Source organism: Triturus cristatus, chromosome 10 (assembly GCF_964204655.1).
Source record: "Triturus cristatus chromosome 10, aTriCri1.1, whole genome shotgun sequence".
NCBI lineage: Eukaryota > Metazoa > Chordata > Amphibia > Caudata > Salamandridae > Triturus > Triturus cristatus.
In genome coordinates, this window is record NC_140593.1 from 1,037,006,113 (window position 1) to 1,037,024,035 (window position 17,923).

General features: G+C 41.5%; 1 protein-coding gene across 1 annotated transcript in view; it reads left to right on the forward strand.

Moving 5' to 3' along the window:
* The first annotated feature begins 1,784 nt into the window (after positions 1–1,784).
* Positions 1,785–17,923, forward strand: part of UQCRC2 (ubiquinol-cytochrome c reductase core protein 2) — a 104,775-nt gene continuing 88,636 nt past the window's right edge. The window contains exon 1 of the mRNA XM_085629116.1: positions 1,785–1,956. Coding sequence (XP_085485242.1) covers positions 1,909–1,956 — 48 coding nt within the window. The 5' untranslated portion in view covers positions 1,785–1,908. The remainder of the gene's footprint in view (positions 1,957–17,923) is intronic.

The window sequence follows — 17,923 nt, forward strand, 5'->3', positions numbered from 1 at the left end:
CAAACCAGCTACTAGGTCCCAGTCTTACACCTATGCTGAAAGTAATGAAAGCCAAAGTAATCAACGCACTAACATATGGTCATGAGATCACCAAGTGCTCAACCAGCAAATTAATAAACAAATTAATTACAAAAATCTTCAAACGAGCATTCCGGCTGCCAAAATCTGCATCGCCAGCCCAGGTGAGACTAGAACTGGGACTCCAAGATCACCTCGGTGTGGAGGCAGGTGCCTTTGTTAAACTGTGCCATAGACTGCGTAAGGCCCGGGAGGGTTCTTTGGAGGACCGACTCTGGCAGGAAATACAGAAAAAGCCTACCAGTCAAAAGCACCGACAATACTTGGATCACAGCTTACAGCTTTTAGGCGTAAAAGACCTATGGGACTTAAATCTCTCCCCATCAGTGTTAAAATCTGTCATAAAGAAATCTGTTAGGTTGTGGTCCTTCCACTCAGACAGGACAACACTATCGAAAAGGGGACATGCCTGGGCGGTAATTGCCAACTACGAAGTGGGTGTCCAGTTGCCCTATCTGTCTAGCACATATGCACTTAATTGGAAACGTAAGTTTTTAGCCCTGAGGATGGGAAAATGGCCCTTTTTAAAGAATCTTCCGGCATGGCGCCGGTCGGGCTGTAGCATTACATGCAGGTTGTGCGGTACCATACTGAATCAATGGAACATATTGTTTGTGCATGCCCAGTACTACTTCAAGCCAGACGGCAGTTATTGAGAGGCCAATGTATTAAATTAGGTGTACGTTCCTGCCGTCAAGCAATATTGGCTGCCCTTAACCCTGTGAACACCAAGTTAAATATTGGGCTTGCGAAATTTGTTCATAAAGCGTCAAGACTTCTTGAAGCCAAACCTCCATTTCAGTTAGAGTTGAGATTCTGAACTAAAAGATGTTTTATCCAAAACTATATGAAACCTAGGGTGACGTATTGCATCAGAATATCACCAGACATTCACGATCACTGAACTCCATTTTATTGATTAATTGTTTTAAATTTTTACTATAGTTAAACCAGATTATTTAATTATTAGCATGTACAGTTGTAAATGGTTTTTAAAATCAAACAATAAAGAGTTATTATTATTAAAAAAAAAAAAAAAAGTCCTTATGTAATATAACTAGTTCTATTTAAAGCACCTTCGGTAACGTTCGCGCTATATAAAAACGCATAAATAAGTAAAAATAAATAAAAAAATAATTCAGAGAGTTGTAGATCTAGCTCACTCGAGTTGATCCAAGTGAACTAATTAAACTGAAAACATTGATTTGTAAAGGAACACATTTTCATTTACAAGGCCAATAAATTGTGCTAACTCTCGTATTGCATTACAAATGCTTGATCTGACAGTCGATGGTCAAGTGTACCAGTGCAGCTCACCAAACATACGGGTTGTTGGGTCATTTTATATAGAACAGGAGACGGCCATGTTGGAATAACAGCATTCCGTCGCAGTTTCAACAAGGTAATATGTAAATATTTCTACAGTCGGATTAATTTGGAGAGTTTTCCATAACAACGTTAATATAGTGGAGTACTAAAGATGAATTATATTTAAAATTATATAAAATACCTCAAATAGTAATATTTCTGAGATCATTACTATTATCTTCCATTTTTAGTAGATTTTCTATTTTAACGGATCTTATTGTTATTTTGTTATTGTAAAACATCAGAATTTCTTTCTGTAGAGCTGCTAGATCTGTTTAGAAGTCGTCACGAAAACAGCGTGCCGTCTTTTTCTTGTCTCTGCTGTGCCAGTAAGACGGACTCATCTCTTGCATACAGCTGCACAAGCAAACGTAATGAGCAGGTTAAACGTCAAGCGCAGCGGTGCATGTTGGGAGTTTCCTGTCGCCATCTTGTCTCCCGGTCACAGTTTGAAGGAGAGAGATGCAGGGTTGCAGGATGCAGCTTTCTTCGGGGATACGGTGTTTACCGGTGAGAGGCTGTATATATATATATATATTACCTACACCAAGGCTGGTACCCCGAGTCCCCCCCCTCCCCCCAGAGTAGTAATACTAGTCCTCAATCCCAAACCCCGCAGTGTATCGTTCCAATGCACCTCTGTTGCCATACCATTCGTACCATGTACCTCCGAGGTCCTCTATCTGTTTGAGAGCTGCGTTATGCATTCCGACACATAGATTAGGGTGTAGCTCGTCAGCTCCGAGTAGCTGCATCCATCGCTGCAACCGATCTGAAGGTCACCTCAGTTTGCAGCTGCGGCTCTTACGCGGACGCCGGTGTCACCTTCTCAAGCCCTGCAAGCATATGACTTGGAGACTTGCCGGTCCTTTTCGGTGCTTCCAGGTAGCATGCTGAATCTGTCAGATAACGCTACAATTATTGACACACCAAAGACCTAGTCCAGAACTTCCTGACTCTCCTAGGGATTTAATCATATTTTGATTGGTACCCAGTAAGGTACCCTTCAAATTAATTAGCGTTCATATAAAAGCCAATGTGGAAAGGTGATGAGTGGTCTGCATTTAGGTGTCCAAGTGTGTACCTTCATCTATATCTGCCTCAGTGATCAGGAATGGTCGGTTTCTCCAGCCTAAGTCTTCCTAAGCTTTGCGTAAAATGTACCTGGTGATGCGCTTACAGTGCATGCATATGTCTACCAAAGCTAAAATCACATCCATTGTTTAAATTATTATTAAAAGATGTGACGTGTCTCCACTTCCTCAAGCTATTTTAAACGCATAACTGGCAGTAGACAGCGTCTACCTACTCTGTAAATGTAGCATATAATATTTAACATTTTATGCAGTGTTCTTAAGCCTAGATGTATCGGGAAGCTTTACATATACCTTAATGTTTCCACAACAATACATTATGAGCAAGTACAAACAGTAGTTTGACCTCCGAGCGAAATTCTCACGAAGTGATTAGTGCCATTTTTTTAGAGCGGAAACAAAGAATTCCAGCAGAGACTGAAGTCAGATTCGTCATACTTTGAGACAATGAAAGAACATCAAACTTCGCCAACTCATCTCTCCCCAAACCACTTGTAAGTTTTGGATGGCTTGTACACAGTGGTTCCAATTTTACCTACTGTATTTATTGTTAGGAAAAACCCCCCACAAAACATACAATTTAGACGTTTCTTTTATAATTTTCGATCGAAGCCCCAGTTAAAAGATGTTCTTTGCTTCAATCTTTGTTTTTATTGTGAAAAATTAAAAGCTTTTTTTTGTATACATTTCATGCAAGAAATGTCTCCAAGCCATCAACTGTCAGAACAAGTATTTGCAATGTAATACGAATCGTGTTTGCGAGAGTTAGAGCTATTGGCCTTGTAAATGTTTTCAGTTTCATTTATTCACCTGGATCATCGGAGTGAGCTAGACCTACAACTCTCAATTATTTATTTATTTATGCGTTTTTATATAGCGCAAACGTTACCGAAGGTGTTGGATCGCTTTACAATAGAACCAGTTATATTGCATAAGGACATCAGAGTATATGAATAACATAAAAAGTACGAAACTCGCATAAGAATGGTAGTAAGTCCATATGTCTTCTACAGATACTGGTCGTTAGTTACATATATACAAGTTGCAAATTCACTCAAGATTACATTTTAAGAAAAGTTGAAACAAATATGGTTGGACAAAAATGTATTTCATATTTACAGTAAAATGTATTATGTTGTATGTTTGTTCATCAGATAAAGTATTGTTATATTCCCGGGTTAGGCCCATGTAGCGAAGCGGCTTATTCCTTACATTGTTCTCAAGAATAACATTTTAATTTGCTGGCAATAGTTTACATTTTACTTGTAAGTTTTAAACCAATATTTGCTGTTGTATTGTGGACTGCTCCAAATTATGTTGCTTGAATGGGAGCTTGGCACTGTATAATTTCAACACATTGGGGAACTTTGGCTTTATTTCACTGGTCTCTCAAAAAAGAAACTCCCCAGTTGGCTGCAATGACTGCAGAACCAGGCTGCCAGAGTCGGGGCCTGACTGGCCGTTGCGGGCACTGGGCGTTTTCCCGGTGGGTTGGAAGGGTGAGGGGTGGTTTTGGTACAGGGGGCCTGTTTTGCAGCAGTGCTGCAATATTGGCCCCCTGTACCAAAAGCAGCAGCATTGTTTCCCACCAATCCCCCCCTGCTCCGACTCAATTGCAGGGCGGTTTGCATTCCCAGTCCTCCCCTGGCCAGAGTGCATTTAAAAATGTAGAACAATAGCTTGAAAGAACAATACCACGTCCTTGTTGCATAAAAGATCAAAATACAATCCTCTGCATCATGCACCAGATCTACTGGAGCGAAGATTCCATATTTGGTTTGCTGCTTTACACTTGCTCTACTAACAAGCCTTCCAGTGCCAAACCAGTATGTCGGATTTGAGTCCCAACAGTGCACTGAGAACTCCATGCCTAAGAGCAAAACAAATCAAATAACAAAACGGGGTGACCCTGCGTCCCTCAGAACCTGGGTATATTATCATAGACAAAAAATGGTTCTGTCGGGTTCTCATAGGTTACTTATCAGCGCACTGAGTGTCGTATACGTAATACCCCAAGAAATATTAGGACATGAATATCTCACACTCCTAAGCACAGAAGTACAGTTCAAAATGACAATAATGCAGTGTTTATGTATCTACTGTACATTTTTATCAGAATTAAATCATTCATGTATGTTCACTTCTGCGGTAGATTAGGCTGTTTACAATGGGTGAAATAAACAAAGTGATAATGTGACATGTGCTTAGTGATCAACAATTGTGCAGTATATACAGGGTGGTTCAGGACTTATGTACAAGGGAAAGGAAAATGATTAGGTGGCCAGACAAAAAAACCAATGACCCTGGTAGCTACTGGTGCTCCTTTTGGTCTGCAGAGCCTTGGTTAATCTGAGTCCTATTATGTTGTCGACGTTTCAACCCACGTTGTGCTTCCTTCGGTAGTCACTTAGGGTCTTCATCAGGACAGAGTGCGGGGGTTGTAACGAAGGTGGAGGAGGCGCAGTTTGGTATTGTTACAACAAGCGTGATTAAAATCAAAACAGGCAATTTAACTGGAAACGAGCAACAAGATCAAACGCTGTTGGCGGTGGGAACCGGGCGTGCTCACATTATGCAGGGTGCACTAGAGAACGCTTGTGCTGGGTAATGAGCCGCTAATACGTAAAAGTTGGCACTGAACACCCTACGTCAGAACAATACCATCGTTCTCCAAGAAACAATGGACCTGTTGGAGGAACAGCAGTATATAAGTCATATCAGCAAAGAAGAAAAGTTGGCACTGAACACCCTATGTCAGAACAATACCATCATTATCAAGGCGGCCGACAAGGGTGGGGCGGTGTACTTGTATTGATTGTTTTGTGTTTGGGAATATCAAGGACTCTAATATTTTTGGCTTGTCAAAAAGAAACCAAGAATGTTTTGAAACGTATATTTGATAAATTTAAAAATGTTTAAAGTACAATGAGCAGTTAACACAAAAACCTATTGTGAGTTTTCTATAGGGTAAGGCAAATACCAAAAGTATTATTTAAACAATTGGTACAAATCTTTCTCCATTAATGATTTTTTGAGGGCAGTGAGTAATTTTATTTTCTCTATCCCTGGTTAAGAACAAATATGCACTTTCTAGCATTGACTTATCCCCAATTATCACGGAGTTACAGGGTTCACGCCATATGTATGTCTAGGCACCTAAAAATGGCCATGTAGCTGAAACTTTTATTTCTCAACGCTTGAAAATTTGCACTTCAGAAAAGCACCCGACCTTCCTAAGTACTCCATTCTCACATGCATACTCTGCAGGAGTACGGTTTGCCAACATACACTTGCAGGTTATCCTCACAATAAAATAAATATTGCATTCTTGTGCTTGCAACGCAGTGTTGGAGCATCACCAGCCATTTGCTACTTCCATTGTTGGAAGCCTTGCAATCACTCATCACCCTGATGGATTACATGAAAGAAACTGTGGCCAGCTTTGTTTCTCAACCTCGAGGGCCAAGAGCTAGAAACAAGGGTATTGTAGAGTCAGGAAAGGAGTGGTTAAAAATTGCCTCCCTTTACTGGCTTTGTCAGGACTCCGATGTTGGATTATATGATTCTTCAGTCTGCCCTCGGCCCCCAACCTTTGTATTTTTGACTCCTGTCATGATTCACCTTGACTTGAGTGAGGTACCCTTGCCTGAAAAGGGGTTTGCCACGGTTTAGTGTTTTGCAGTGGGGGAGCATCTATATTTTATTAAATTCTTACTTGTGAGAAACAGTCTAAATCAGTGCATGTGCTTTCACCCTGTGTTGCTGGATATCTGTAACTTGATTGCATAACTGTTGGTGATGTGTTTCACCTGATTGTGTGCCTGAGATTGTGGTGGTGTGAGCTATTGGTAACCTTTCTTTGCTGATCTCCAGGCTGTGGTGGAAAATGACCCAAATGGAATGAGACCGAAATAATTAAATCCTTTATAAGATATGATGGGCCTGAACTAGGTTTACCAACATGTGATGCTTCAACCTGTAGATGGAGAGGAACAGCAAGCAGTGGCACCTGGAGGATTGGCAAGCTTCCCCACGATGGCTGCTTGGGATAGAAGAACCATTTCCTGTATTATGATGTAGGAGATCACCAGCCATTAGAAGTTATTCTAGATCATCTTTAAGCAAGAGCTCACTGCAGAACTGTGACATGAGTCATTGCGCCAGTGGCCATGTATCTTTCCTTAATTCGGAGCTGTAGCTGGGACAGCAAATACCACTTGGGGAGATGGGGTGTTGTACCTGAACCCCAGTGTTCCTGTCCCGAGAATCCTTACTACTTCTGCCTCATTACCAACATTGGTACCTTGGGATGGTAGAAACATAGATCTATGAGAAGAAGGAAATTGTGTTCAGTTTTGTTTTTCATGGTTGTAGAAATCAACAGAGACTTTTTATCCCCTCTGTGTTGCAAGAGCCAATCTAGATTCCACTTTATTGCATTTCTACCACTACCTGCAGGACAGGCACAATAGTTTACAATCACATCAACATTGTCTGATCATTGTGGGACTTTAACAGTGGTTCAGCTAACCAGCATTCAGTGTATGCAACTGATCGACAAACCACCACTTGGCACACCAGATTTAAGCGCCTCTTTTGTGTGGAGCAATCTTTATTTTTCCTGTCAATCATGTTGTGGTTTTCAAGAAGCAGCCCGACACAAGATACTCCTAATTTCGCACCTGATAAATATTTTGTACTCCAAATTTAGCTTGACTTGGGGACCCTCGAATTAAGGGTACAGAATCTTTTGCTATAAAAGCTAGAATCTTCTGAGCTGCTGTCTTGCTTTTGGTTATTCTTAAATGTACTCATTTGTACGTTAAACGCTTTACATGTCAAAGCACAGCTATGTGAGCGATTTTGTTGCAATATTATTTAATCGGAAGCTGTTTGGACTGCTTTTAAATTGTACTTTTTCAAATTAATTTTGGATGCTTTTGGCACTGAGTAATTATCCTAAGAAATCTGTCATCACTTGTAAAGAATGTGGTTTTGGAGCCTTCATACCAGCTCGAGCTATATAGCTACTTGTCTTGGTGCAGCAGTCAGAATATTGAGTTTGAAATCCTGCCTGAGCTCAAACAATTTTCATATCCTGCCACTTTCCCTCCTAGAATCTGCCAAACCTTTTTATAAACCTGAACAAAATTGGAGTAAACATTAAATAATTTGAAGCAACAAGGTATATAATGTTTAAAGCCCAAACCTTTTCCCTAGAACGATTTTCTGAATTTCTGATGACCTGGTGTTTAACTGAACTTTTTATATAAAGCATGTTTTTTCTCTAATCTTTTTATTAGATTTTCTTTTGCACGTGACGCAATATGCGTACATATAGCCCAATATCAATAAGACTGAAAACAGTAACATACCCCTAAGAAGAAAGCAGCACACAACCAACAGAATTGGATTACTGTAGGAACCTTTCAACCCCTCACCCCAGAGCGCACACATCAGTAAAGTTTTTAACAGTACACTTAAGGCCACACTCGTGTGCGTGTGTGTGTGTTTTTTTTTTTTTCTCTCCTTGCAATGTAGCATTTTTTAGTCCTCCCATATTCTGTAACATCCAAGACCCTCTTTCGTTCCCCGCTCATGTTGGTCACTCTGCCCGCATCACCCTAGTTTACATTACCCCCGTCTGGACCCCTCTGCTGTGAACTGTCCACACCTCTGTGCACATCATCTGAGTCAGAGAACATGTTAAGCATTCCTTCCCATAGAGGTACGTCATCTGCAACTTTGTCATCCATACACACCCCTCCTGCATATTTCCTTTGCCAAACCCTACTCCACATGCCCCTTAAGTGGGGGCCCTTGAAGACATGCATTTTATCGCTAGTCTGTGTTTGCCAAGCAGGAGACCCTGGGAAGCAAATTTATACTGAGTTGAAACCTTGTATTACTTTCTATGACCTGCACGAATGTGCATGTTGGGTCCGCCTCCTGGTCAGACGAGGGCTCAGGTAGATCTTCATCCCATCCCTGCCTGACTCAATGGGGTTTATGACCTATCTGTTTTAAGAGTCTTGATAGCTCTCCTGGGAACATCCATATCAAGACCCCCCCCCGGCTTAGGCAGAAAAAGTTGCTGAAAATAATTGCCCCCTCCACTTCTCAGCTTACTCTCTTCCTCCACTGTAAGGTGTCTCAAGGAAAGCTATCTGGACTAGGCATCTTCTGAGATCTGTCCATCTATATAATGCATGTGTTTTTGTTTATTTTTTTTAAATTGATTTTATTGGGTTTTAAGAAAGATGTTTGCCACACAGGCCGCAAAGTACATACAGAATGTTGAAATGAGTACACCCAAGTGCAAAACAACAACCTAACCTGCACAGTGACACCCGCTCATCCTACCCAAGCACTTTGACAACATGCATGTCTCGCTACAGAATAAGTGTTAGTCACATGCCTCACTCGTTTGTCTTGCGGCTCTGTAACCCCGAACCTCTTCTTCGAGAAGGGAATCAGCCGAGCAAACACGATCCAGAACAATTCCCCTGTAATCGGCCCACCTCTGCCAGATTTTAGGGTGTTTTTAGGGGCACCCCTCGCCTGGTACACTGCAATTTCTCAACTTAGAAAAAATGTCTCAAGCAATAACTATTACATTTAAATGACCGGCATGTATAGAACTATGCATAGCTTAAACCAAGAAATACATAAATGATACATTCAGTACAAATGTATACAGAAACCAATGTAGGTTGTATTCAAAATAGCAGAAAATATGTATTTGATATACTTTAATAAAGAAGCTAAAATATCTTGAAAAGACTATCAATGCAGCTGTTCAAAAATCGTTTTTTAAGTCCACTCTAGTATAATTTCATTTTGAGGACATACAAAAAGACAACTTGATATACATGCAGTCAACTGGACATATTCTCAAATGGTCATGATAATACCAATTCAATAATAATGGTCAATAGATAATAACAAGGTAACTGATCATATTGTGGAGGGCTGGAAGATGTAGTTACTAAGTGCGTTTCGGCGAAATGCCTCTACCAGGAAGCCATCACATTAATATCTGTGGAAAGGGCAAAAATAGTGGGAACTGACCTTTACCACTACTCCTTAACAACGTGGAGCCTGAACCACGATTCCTCAACAATGATCCGGTCTAAACCACTAATGCATTACAACTATCTAGTCTAAACAACGACCGGTCTAAACAATGACCTGCTTCAAGAGATTAGTTTTAATAAAATTGAAATAATCTGGATTCATTTATCATTTTATTCTTATGTTATAGTTGTCTGTATGATCTGTTTTTTTCATAGACTGTACAATTTTGTAAAAATAACTCTTACATTTTCTATGTTTATTTAGGCACTCGTACTAATGTACGTTGTTTAAATTCACCTTATGAGGCCAGTAGAGGCATTCTTGGATTGTTTGACTGCTGTATTGTTCAGCTTCGAAGGATGCCGGTGGATTGCCATTTTTAGGTCGAGGACTACCGGTCTGCCGAAAGGCAGAACCGGAAGTCGGAGATTTAATGACTTGGCGAAGAGGGGCTTGAACCCGCCCTTCTTCTCCCCTGTTCTCCATTGGCTGGCCTCTTGAATGCTGGCCAGCCATTGGAGAAGAGGTCAGTCATTCAGATTAGGCCCCGTCCTTTTCGGATCGGGGGGCGTGTTTTTTGCAAGAAGTCTCATTCTCTCCTCCAGCCAATGGCTGGAGGAGAGAAAAGACAAACACGCCCCCAATCCGAAATGGACGCTGCGTTTCTCCGAGGCATTTCTGCTCTGCCTCGGAGAAAGGCAGTGGTGTCTTTTCAGAGCGGGAGTCTGGTCACACTCGATGCCCCTTCCCCTGCCTCAATTCTTACTGGCACACGGGTCGGGATACTTCTTGCGGATCTTCTCGCCCTCGGACCGCCGCTTCTCGAATGGGTGCTCCTCCTTATATACGAACTTCATGTCGGGTCCGTGCTGGGGCTCTCCTCTCTCGCTGTCGTTCCTCTCTGTACCGGCCTCCGCTGTCTCCGTCTGCTTCGAACGCGTTGTTGACCTGTTTTGCTCGTGTTTCTCTATTGACATTTTTAACCAACCGTTGTCATTTGGTGACTGCGGCTTGTTTTCGGATATTTTTTCAGGTTCTTGGTACTATAGGGGGATTTTGATAGACACTTGTGCTTGTTCTCTGAAGCTGGATCAGTGGGTTTCAGTATCTGTTGCAGAGATCCGTAGTCAGCAGGTTCGAATATGTGTGATGCAGGTTCAGTCTTTCCTCCAGATGGTTCTAGTGATTCTCTCCTTTACAGAGCTGCGAAGTCCTGCATTGAAGCGCTTTATGAAAACAAGGTAACAATATTACTCTGATGTTTGTATTTTGTTTAATGCACTTAGACCACTGTGGCTGGGGCCATAGGCGTCGCTGCACTGAGCCTTGAATTTGGCAAACTCGAAAAAGCAACGAATCTTGCTACCTTTTTAGTCACATAAATAAATGCGGAGGGAGTACGGGCCGTGCGTGTGTGTGTGCGCGTGTTTGTGTCCGCGTTTTCGTGTGTCTTTTCCACACAAGGACGCTAAAGACATTGCTCTGCCGGCAGACTTTGAAGTGCGCCTCTTCTCTTTGAACTTGCCACTTCTGCCTGGAGCCGGATTTCGGAAACTGCTCACATAGCGCCAAACACCCCTGTGCTGCTTAGCTCCATTGGTTCCTGCCGGGGATCAGAGCTGCTTTCTGACGGCGAAAATCAGCGTCCCTAATTTCGTGTACATAGTAAAAACGAACTGTAATAGTTCTACCTTAAAATTAAACTGCCTATCCGAAACACAATGCCATATGCAGTTTTTGATTTTGCAATGACTAATGTGGTGCTAAATTATTAGCAGAATCCAAATTGTTGATTTAATCCGGCCGTTTAATCATTCCCCTCTTTGACGTGGATGCTTTTTTATACGAGCAGATTAGTTCTGGCGCAACGGGAACCTTAACTCCCTAATCGACATGTGTGATTCTCCTCACCATTTTATTTAAAGAACATTTAATTCGATTTTCTCCATTTCGTTCAGCTAGAAATGTCCCATCGAAAAGCGTGGGAGGGATGGGGGGCAGGGGGTGAACTTCAGATTTCCCAACAACCATGAGGGTTAAAATACATCTTACGAGAAACAGGCCAGGAAGGGTGAGGGTGGGGTCTTAACGAGCTGTAGGAAGGGAGAGGAGTGCGGATGGTGAGTGGAATTTATAAGACAATATTTTATAAAATGGGAAATTGAAAAACTTTAAACCAAAAATGAGTGTGTGTGTTTCTTTCTGATGCGTGTATATGCCAAAATCCAAAGTGACAAGCAGTTGAGTTTTCTCCTTATTACCTCTTCGTTTCTTTACATTGGTCTCTGAGGCGAAATGTGGGGCAGGCGGAGAGCCCTCAGTGCTTTGAAGAGGCCCCTGAGGGTGTTGTGGCCCCTTTAACCTAGAGGTGACCTCTCAGATTGTTAACATAACTTTGGCAGCGTGCTTCCTTTCATGCACAGCATGTCTGTAATGATGACCCCTGCCTTATGCACATGACAGTCACAGCCATACATGCCAGCATTCCAGAGCAGATCATACTGCAAACCTTCTGAAGCCGCCTTCCACTGAAATCTCGAGGGGGGGGTGAAGGTTCTTCTGCAGTTCTTGGCTCCAGGGCATAGAATCACCGTCCTATTACTCTGCCTTCCAGCGAATCCGAAGCATCTTTTAAACAAGCATTTACAATGCAATGGTCTCGGCATTGTTAGAGCTATTGGCATTGCTCATGACATTATTTTTGTTTGTTTTTGTTTTTAAAACGTGTAGAGAAACGGCATTGTCATGAGCAATGCCAATAGCTCTAACTTTAACAATGCCGAGACCGTTGCATTGTAAATGCTTGTTTATGTTTTAGTAGATTTAGTTTAAAAAAAAAAAGATATATGTATATATGTTTTGGAATCCGTTTAAAAAAAAAGTCTATTTACTGTGAGAACGTCTTTCTTTAACCCCTTCTGTGCCACGCCCTTTCCCCCTCCTGTGCCGGGCGTTTTATTAGTGGGTGGGGTTCATGACGAGATAGTCTCGTCATGGGCACAGCGCGACCGTGCTCCATGACGAGACTATCTCGTCATGGGCACTGAAGAGGTTATAATCGCTTTAATTTCCTAGTTTGTAAAATTAAAAAAAAAAAAAAAACATTTTAGTGGGTTCATTTTTTTTAAGATAATGTATTTTTTCTGCCTTTGTTTGAAATTTCGTGGTTAAGTCTTAAAAAGTTGAAATTTTAGAGGTTGTATCATTTTTATATATAAATATTGTAAATTTCGTTGAAAGTAAGTCATGGTTACATTGTAGTGGTTTAAGTTTGGTTGTGGTTTAGCCTTTGTGATTCAGGCAAGCGTGATTTAGGAAGTAGTTGTTTAATCATACAACCAAAATAGGGGATAGTCTGCATATGCAATATGCCCGTCAAAGGATAACGTTTACATCTAATCAATGAGGATAAAATTGAAACTAAAATTCAAACCAGTTAGTGTTCTTACCAAATAGTTCACCACCACAATAAACGTGTTCTATAGCCAAAAATCATAATGTGTGAATAAAAGGAAATAAGGGAACACCATTATTGCGCAGTGCATAAATAGCGAAGGGTATCATTCAGAGCTGTTTATTGTATATTAATCATGCCAACCTTTAAACCAAGGTTACGTTAGATCCTTGACATGCTGTTACGTATGTAAGAAATAGATAAAATACCCTTGGGTAAAAAGAGGGAATACCTTTCTGTAAGTGTAGAAGTTTTACTTTGTGGCCCGATGCCTCTTACTGACAAACTACGGGCACAACATGAAATGGATGAGGGCAAGTCCAACGTAGCAACAAATGGTAAAAGATGTCAAGAGGTTCACTGTAAAACAATTCAGTGGAGAGAAGAAGAAGAATTGCTAAGTTATTGCAGCATATGATGCAGAGCCACTACCCTCTACCTCTTATTGAAGTTTATTTCTAGACTGTCTAGAATGTTTGGGGTAGCTCTATGTTCAATATCTTACGGAAAGATAGTTATATGCTCTGAGTGTTGGAACATTACCAGAAGAGAGAAGCTCAAGACTGGGTGAGCAATTCCTGTAGCAATATCATTTTTTAGATAATTTTATTCAGTGTTTTATAGGACCATGGGATAAATATAGATAGTTGTGTATGGTATGGGCATTGCATACTGAGATACTCCACTAGCTTGTTTGATGCGGAAAGAACATAGTTAATTGGGCCAAGATATTAGAGAAAAACATCATGTTCTACTGGAAAACTATTTTAAATGCATCATTAATTCAGGAAATTCCTTAAAGTAGGTATCACTTCAATATGAATTATTATTTTTTTAAAATTAAAAACGGGAGAAATCGCTGTACTCTGGTTTCCATATATAATGCGGTGGTCCTACATACGGACCGATTACGTTTATAAACACTGCCTGCATCTCTTATGCCACATTTGAATATCCTCATGTCTTACCACACGTTTGTTTTTAGTTAGGAAGGAAACACAATGCAGGGTCTAAGGGTACTGTGATGCGGGGTCCTAATGAGAGTTAAAGGCTACTTAATTAAACGTAGAATGAGTAAATGTGTACCAGCAGTAGAGCGTGTTCTAATCCGAAACTTCTACTCGTTTGTTCCTAAAGTGAGGACAGGAACTAATTTGGGGCAAAAGCCCTCCAGATGCCGTAGAACCGGGTTTCCATGAACTGCAGTAAGCTGCATGGTAGAAAACTAATAAATAGATAAAACTGCTACCTGCGTGTGCAGTGAGCTAATACCATAAGTCGTTTATTGAGCTTACCGATAGAAGGAATGGATCAGATGTCATCCCTGCTGATAACCTGATTGTGTGCGCGTAGCGAGGCCTGACGAGGCGCCTAAAGTGCTGGGGCTGTGACCTGAAAATAGATGACTAGGTAAAAATGGTCTAAAATGTGACCACCATCCTAGAGAAGGTGCCGTTCAACAGAAGGTTTGGGAAAAGAACTGTCAAATATTATTATAGAAAGGTACAGCAGAATAAAGATATGGAAAAAACAATTGTGGATATATTATAAATGGTTTATGCCATATAACTAAGAATTTAAAAAAAAAATGAGAAAAAGGATAAGAAATTAGATTAAATGACTGGGACCGACAGATAACAATCCGCAGAATAGACCTAATCACATACATATAAAATAGCAAAACTCTGTATTTACATAAAGGCATCCTGAATGGATTACAAGGGTAATGCTGTAGATGAAAGAGCACAGTCCCAAAATGGAGAAGTGTGGCTCAATGGTTAGAGTGGCAGACCTCGATGCAGAGCACTGGTCCGGGACCAGGGTTCGATTCCCGACGCGGCAGGGTCTCGGGCTATAAATTCCTCGGACCGATATTCTCGCATCAGTGCCTATTCTAATCATGGGTCCCACGCTGCAACTCTGGGCAATAGCTTGCTTAGTCTCCACAACGGCCCCAACAGCGCTGGGATGCCTGGCTTCACCATGGGGTGCCCAGGAGTGGTCACTTCACACGGATAGCCAGGAAGGGTTCCTACAGCGGTATGAGTACAGCGCGGAGATACCCCCAGGGGTGATTCGGCGCTATATAAGCACATACACATTTACATTTACTTGAGTGCCAAATATGTAGAAGTGATTAAGATAACCAATTTCTACATAATGGGTTAATCTTGAGAAATGCAACATTATCATGATTAACTATCCGATCAGATGTTAGAATATTCTAGACAGAAAAAATCCACAGAATTGTGGCAGGACTCTCTGAAGTATGGCAAGGGAGTGCACTGAGAGTTACTGTTTGTCAACACCAAATACAGTAAGTTCAGGCGACGGGGCAGTGTAGATGTGGACCCAAACGTGGGTGCAACCCAACTTAGTAAAGTGTCTAATAGTTGAACCGAATTGCTTGATCCCGCGGGATTTCATTATCGAGGGCCCGTGTGTACATGTTCAAGCTAAAAATCCAAAAGACCTCCCTACGTTTGCGAATGGCTTCTGGATCTATACCCGGGCGTGCTTGTATTTTCTCTACGATGATCCAGTGAATGTCATCCAGTGTGTGGTTGTGGTCCACGTAATGGTGAACAAGGGCGGCAGAAGATTTCTTCGTGCATATGGATGATCTGTGTTCGGTAAATCTAGTGGCAAGGGAACGTGTTGTTTCTCCCACATAGCCTAACTGACAAGGACAGATAAGGAGATATATAAGGTCTTTCGTTTTACAGTTAGTAAAGACATTCAGATTGATTTTGATTTTATATCCATTGAAACACGTATTGTCTCTTTTTAATGCAGAGTCACATGCTTTGCATGCGGTGCATTTAAAGTTTCCAACCACAGAAGTATCGAGGATAGATGTTGTAAGATTGAATATTGGAATTTGGTTCATTCCCTCCAATATTGGGCATTCCTTGTCACTAAATATTGGTGACGAGGAATGCCCAATACTGGAGGGAATGAATGAGTCTCGAAACTTCTGTATATTCTCTACTCTCTAAAAGGCCTCTCATTTGTAACCCACACTGGCATTAACACCTTTGAGCCTTTCACAGATCTCAAGGGCATTTTTCAGAAAAGTCAGTGTAAGTATTCTTTTCAGAACAAGCCACCCTCGAAACCAATAACAGATTGGGCTTTGCCCCTACATCAAACTTCACAGCAACTTTAGTTAAGGTAGGACCTGAAGTTACCATCTTTGAATAGGTAGTATATAATAAACTCATGGCAACTACATTCCAAAACAACCTTTTAATCTTGATCGTCATGAATTTGCTCCACTTTCTGAGTTGAATCAGACTACTAATATCACAATTAGGAATTATGATAAAGGTGGCAGCATTGTAGTATTAGATACAAATAACTATGTATCAAAAATGATGGAACTTCTACAAGATACCACCTATTATTGCATGCCACTCACTATTGATCCTACCACCAAAGTCAAAATTAAAATTGAACGCCTAACACCTAGAGCTCTCCGCAATGAGTATGTCTGCGAGAGAGAATATGCCTATTTGAATACTCAAGACTCCAAGATGGCCAGCATATACGGAGTACCGAAAATCTACAAGAATCAAGACTATCCTCCTTATCGACCCCTTGTCACCACGATAGGGTTGATTACGGAGCCACTTCCCAAATATATAGATACGATTTTAAGACCTTTTGTATCCCAAATTCCATCCCATGTACAAGAAACCAGACCTGTCCTCAATATTGATGGATTAAATCGATGTCCTTCGTCAGACCTCATGGTCCCATTCGACATAGAGGCCCTGTGTAGTAATATACCACAACAAGGTGCTTTAGACGCCGTACTCTGGTTCATTAACATCTTCCATATTGTGTGTGCAGCAACCTTCATCCTTGATTGTCTTAATATAGTGCTGGAAGAAAATACCTTTTGAATTTAACGGCAATTTATTCAAGCAAATAAAAGGTATAAGCATGGGGGCATCACATGCTCAAACTATAGCCAATATATTTATAGCCAAATTTGGGAACTCATACATCTATAATGAAGTGGCCCCTCTTTCTAAATCGGTTACAAGATGGTCCCACTATATTGAGGACAATTTTTTCATATGGACTGGTCTCCCCGAGATTTTACCTGAATTTTTAGCTTGGCTCCATCTCTATGATCTAAATATGCATTTCACATCTAACTCCAGCAATGTTCCCTGCTATACGCGGAATCTACAGCTAAAGTTAAGACGGGCAGTATCATATCAGATTGCTACCGGGGGGAGCGAGAAATGCAGCAGGGATGCCCTCTGTCGCCCTTGCTGTTCGCCTTGGCCATCGAACCGTTGGCAGCCAGGGCTAGAAAGGGATGCTACTACCTTGGACTGGAGGGCGCTGGTCAAACACACCACATCGCATTATATGTCGATGACTTACTATTTTTCCTTGGCAATGTGAGGGAGGAACTTCCAAAGAGCCAGGGAACTGCTAGCAGACCGGAGAGAGTGGCAGGCTTAAGGGTGAATTGGGTATAGCATTGAGGAGAGTGAAAGCTAGTTTCGATTTCTGGGGGACTCTTCCCCTATCAGTAGCAGGCAGAGTAGCCTTACTGAAGATGGTGACCTTACCGAGACCCATATATATTTCGGAGTGCTTCCGGTTTGGATCCCAGCGGGGATGTTTAAACAGTTAAAAGCATTGACAACTGCATTTTTATGGGGAACTGGGAGGCGCAGAGTAGCAGTCACAACACTAATGCGGCCAAGGGCAGCAGGAGGGTTGGCAGTGCCAGATTTCGAGTTTTATCATATAGCGCCCTCCTACAATGGCTCATGAAATGGATAGCGAGCCGGGTGAGGGGGATGGTGCAACAAGGTGATACGACACC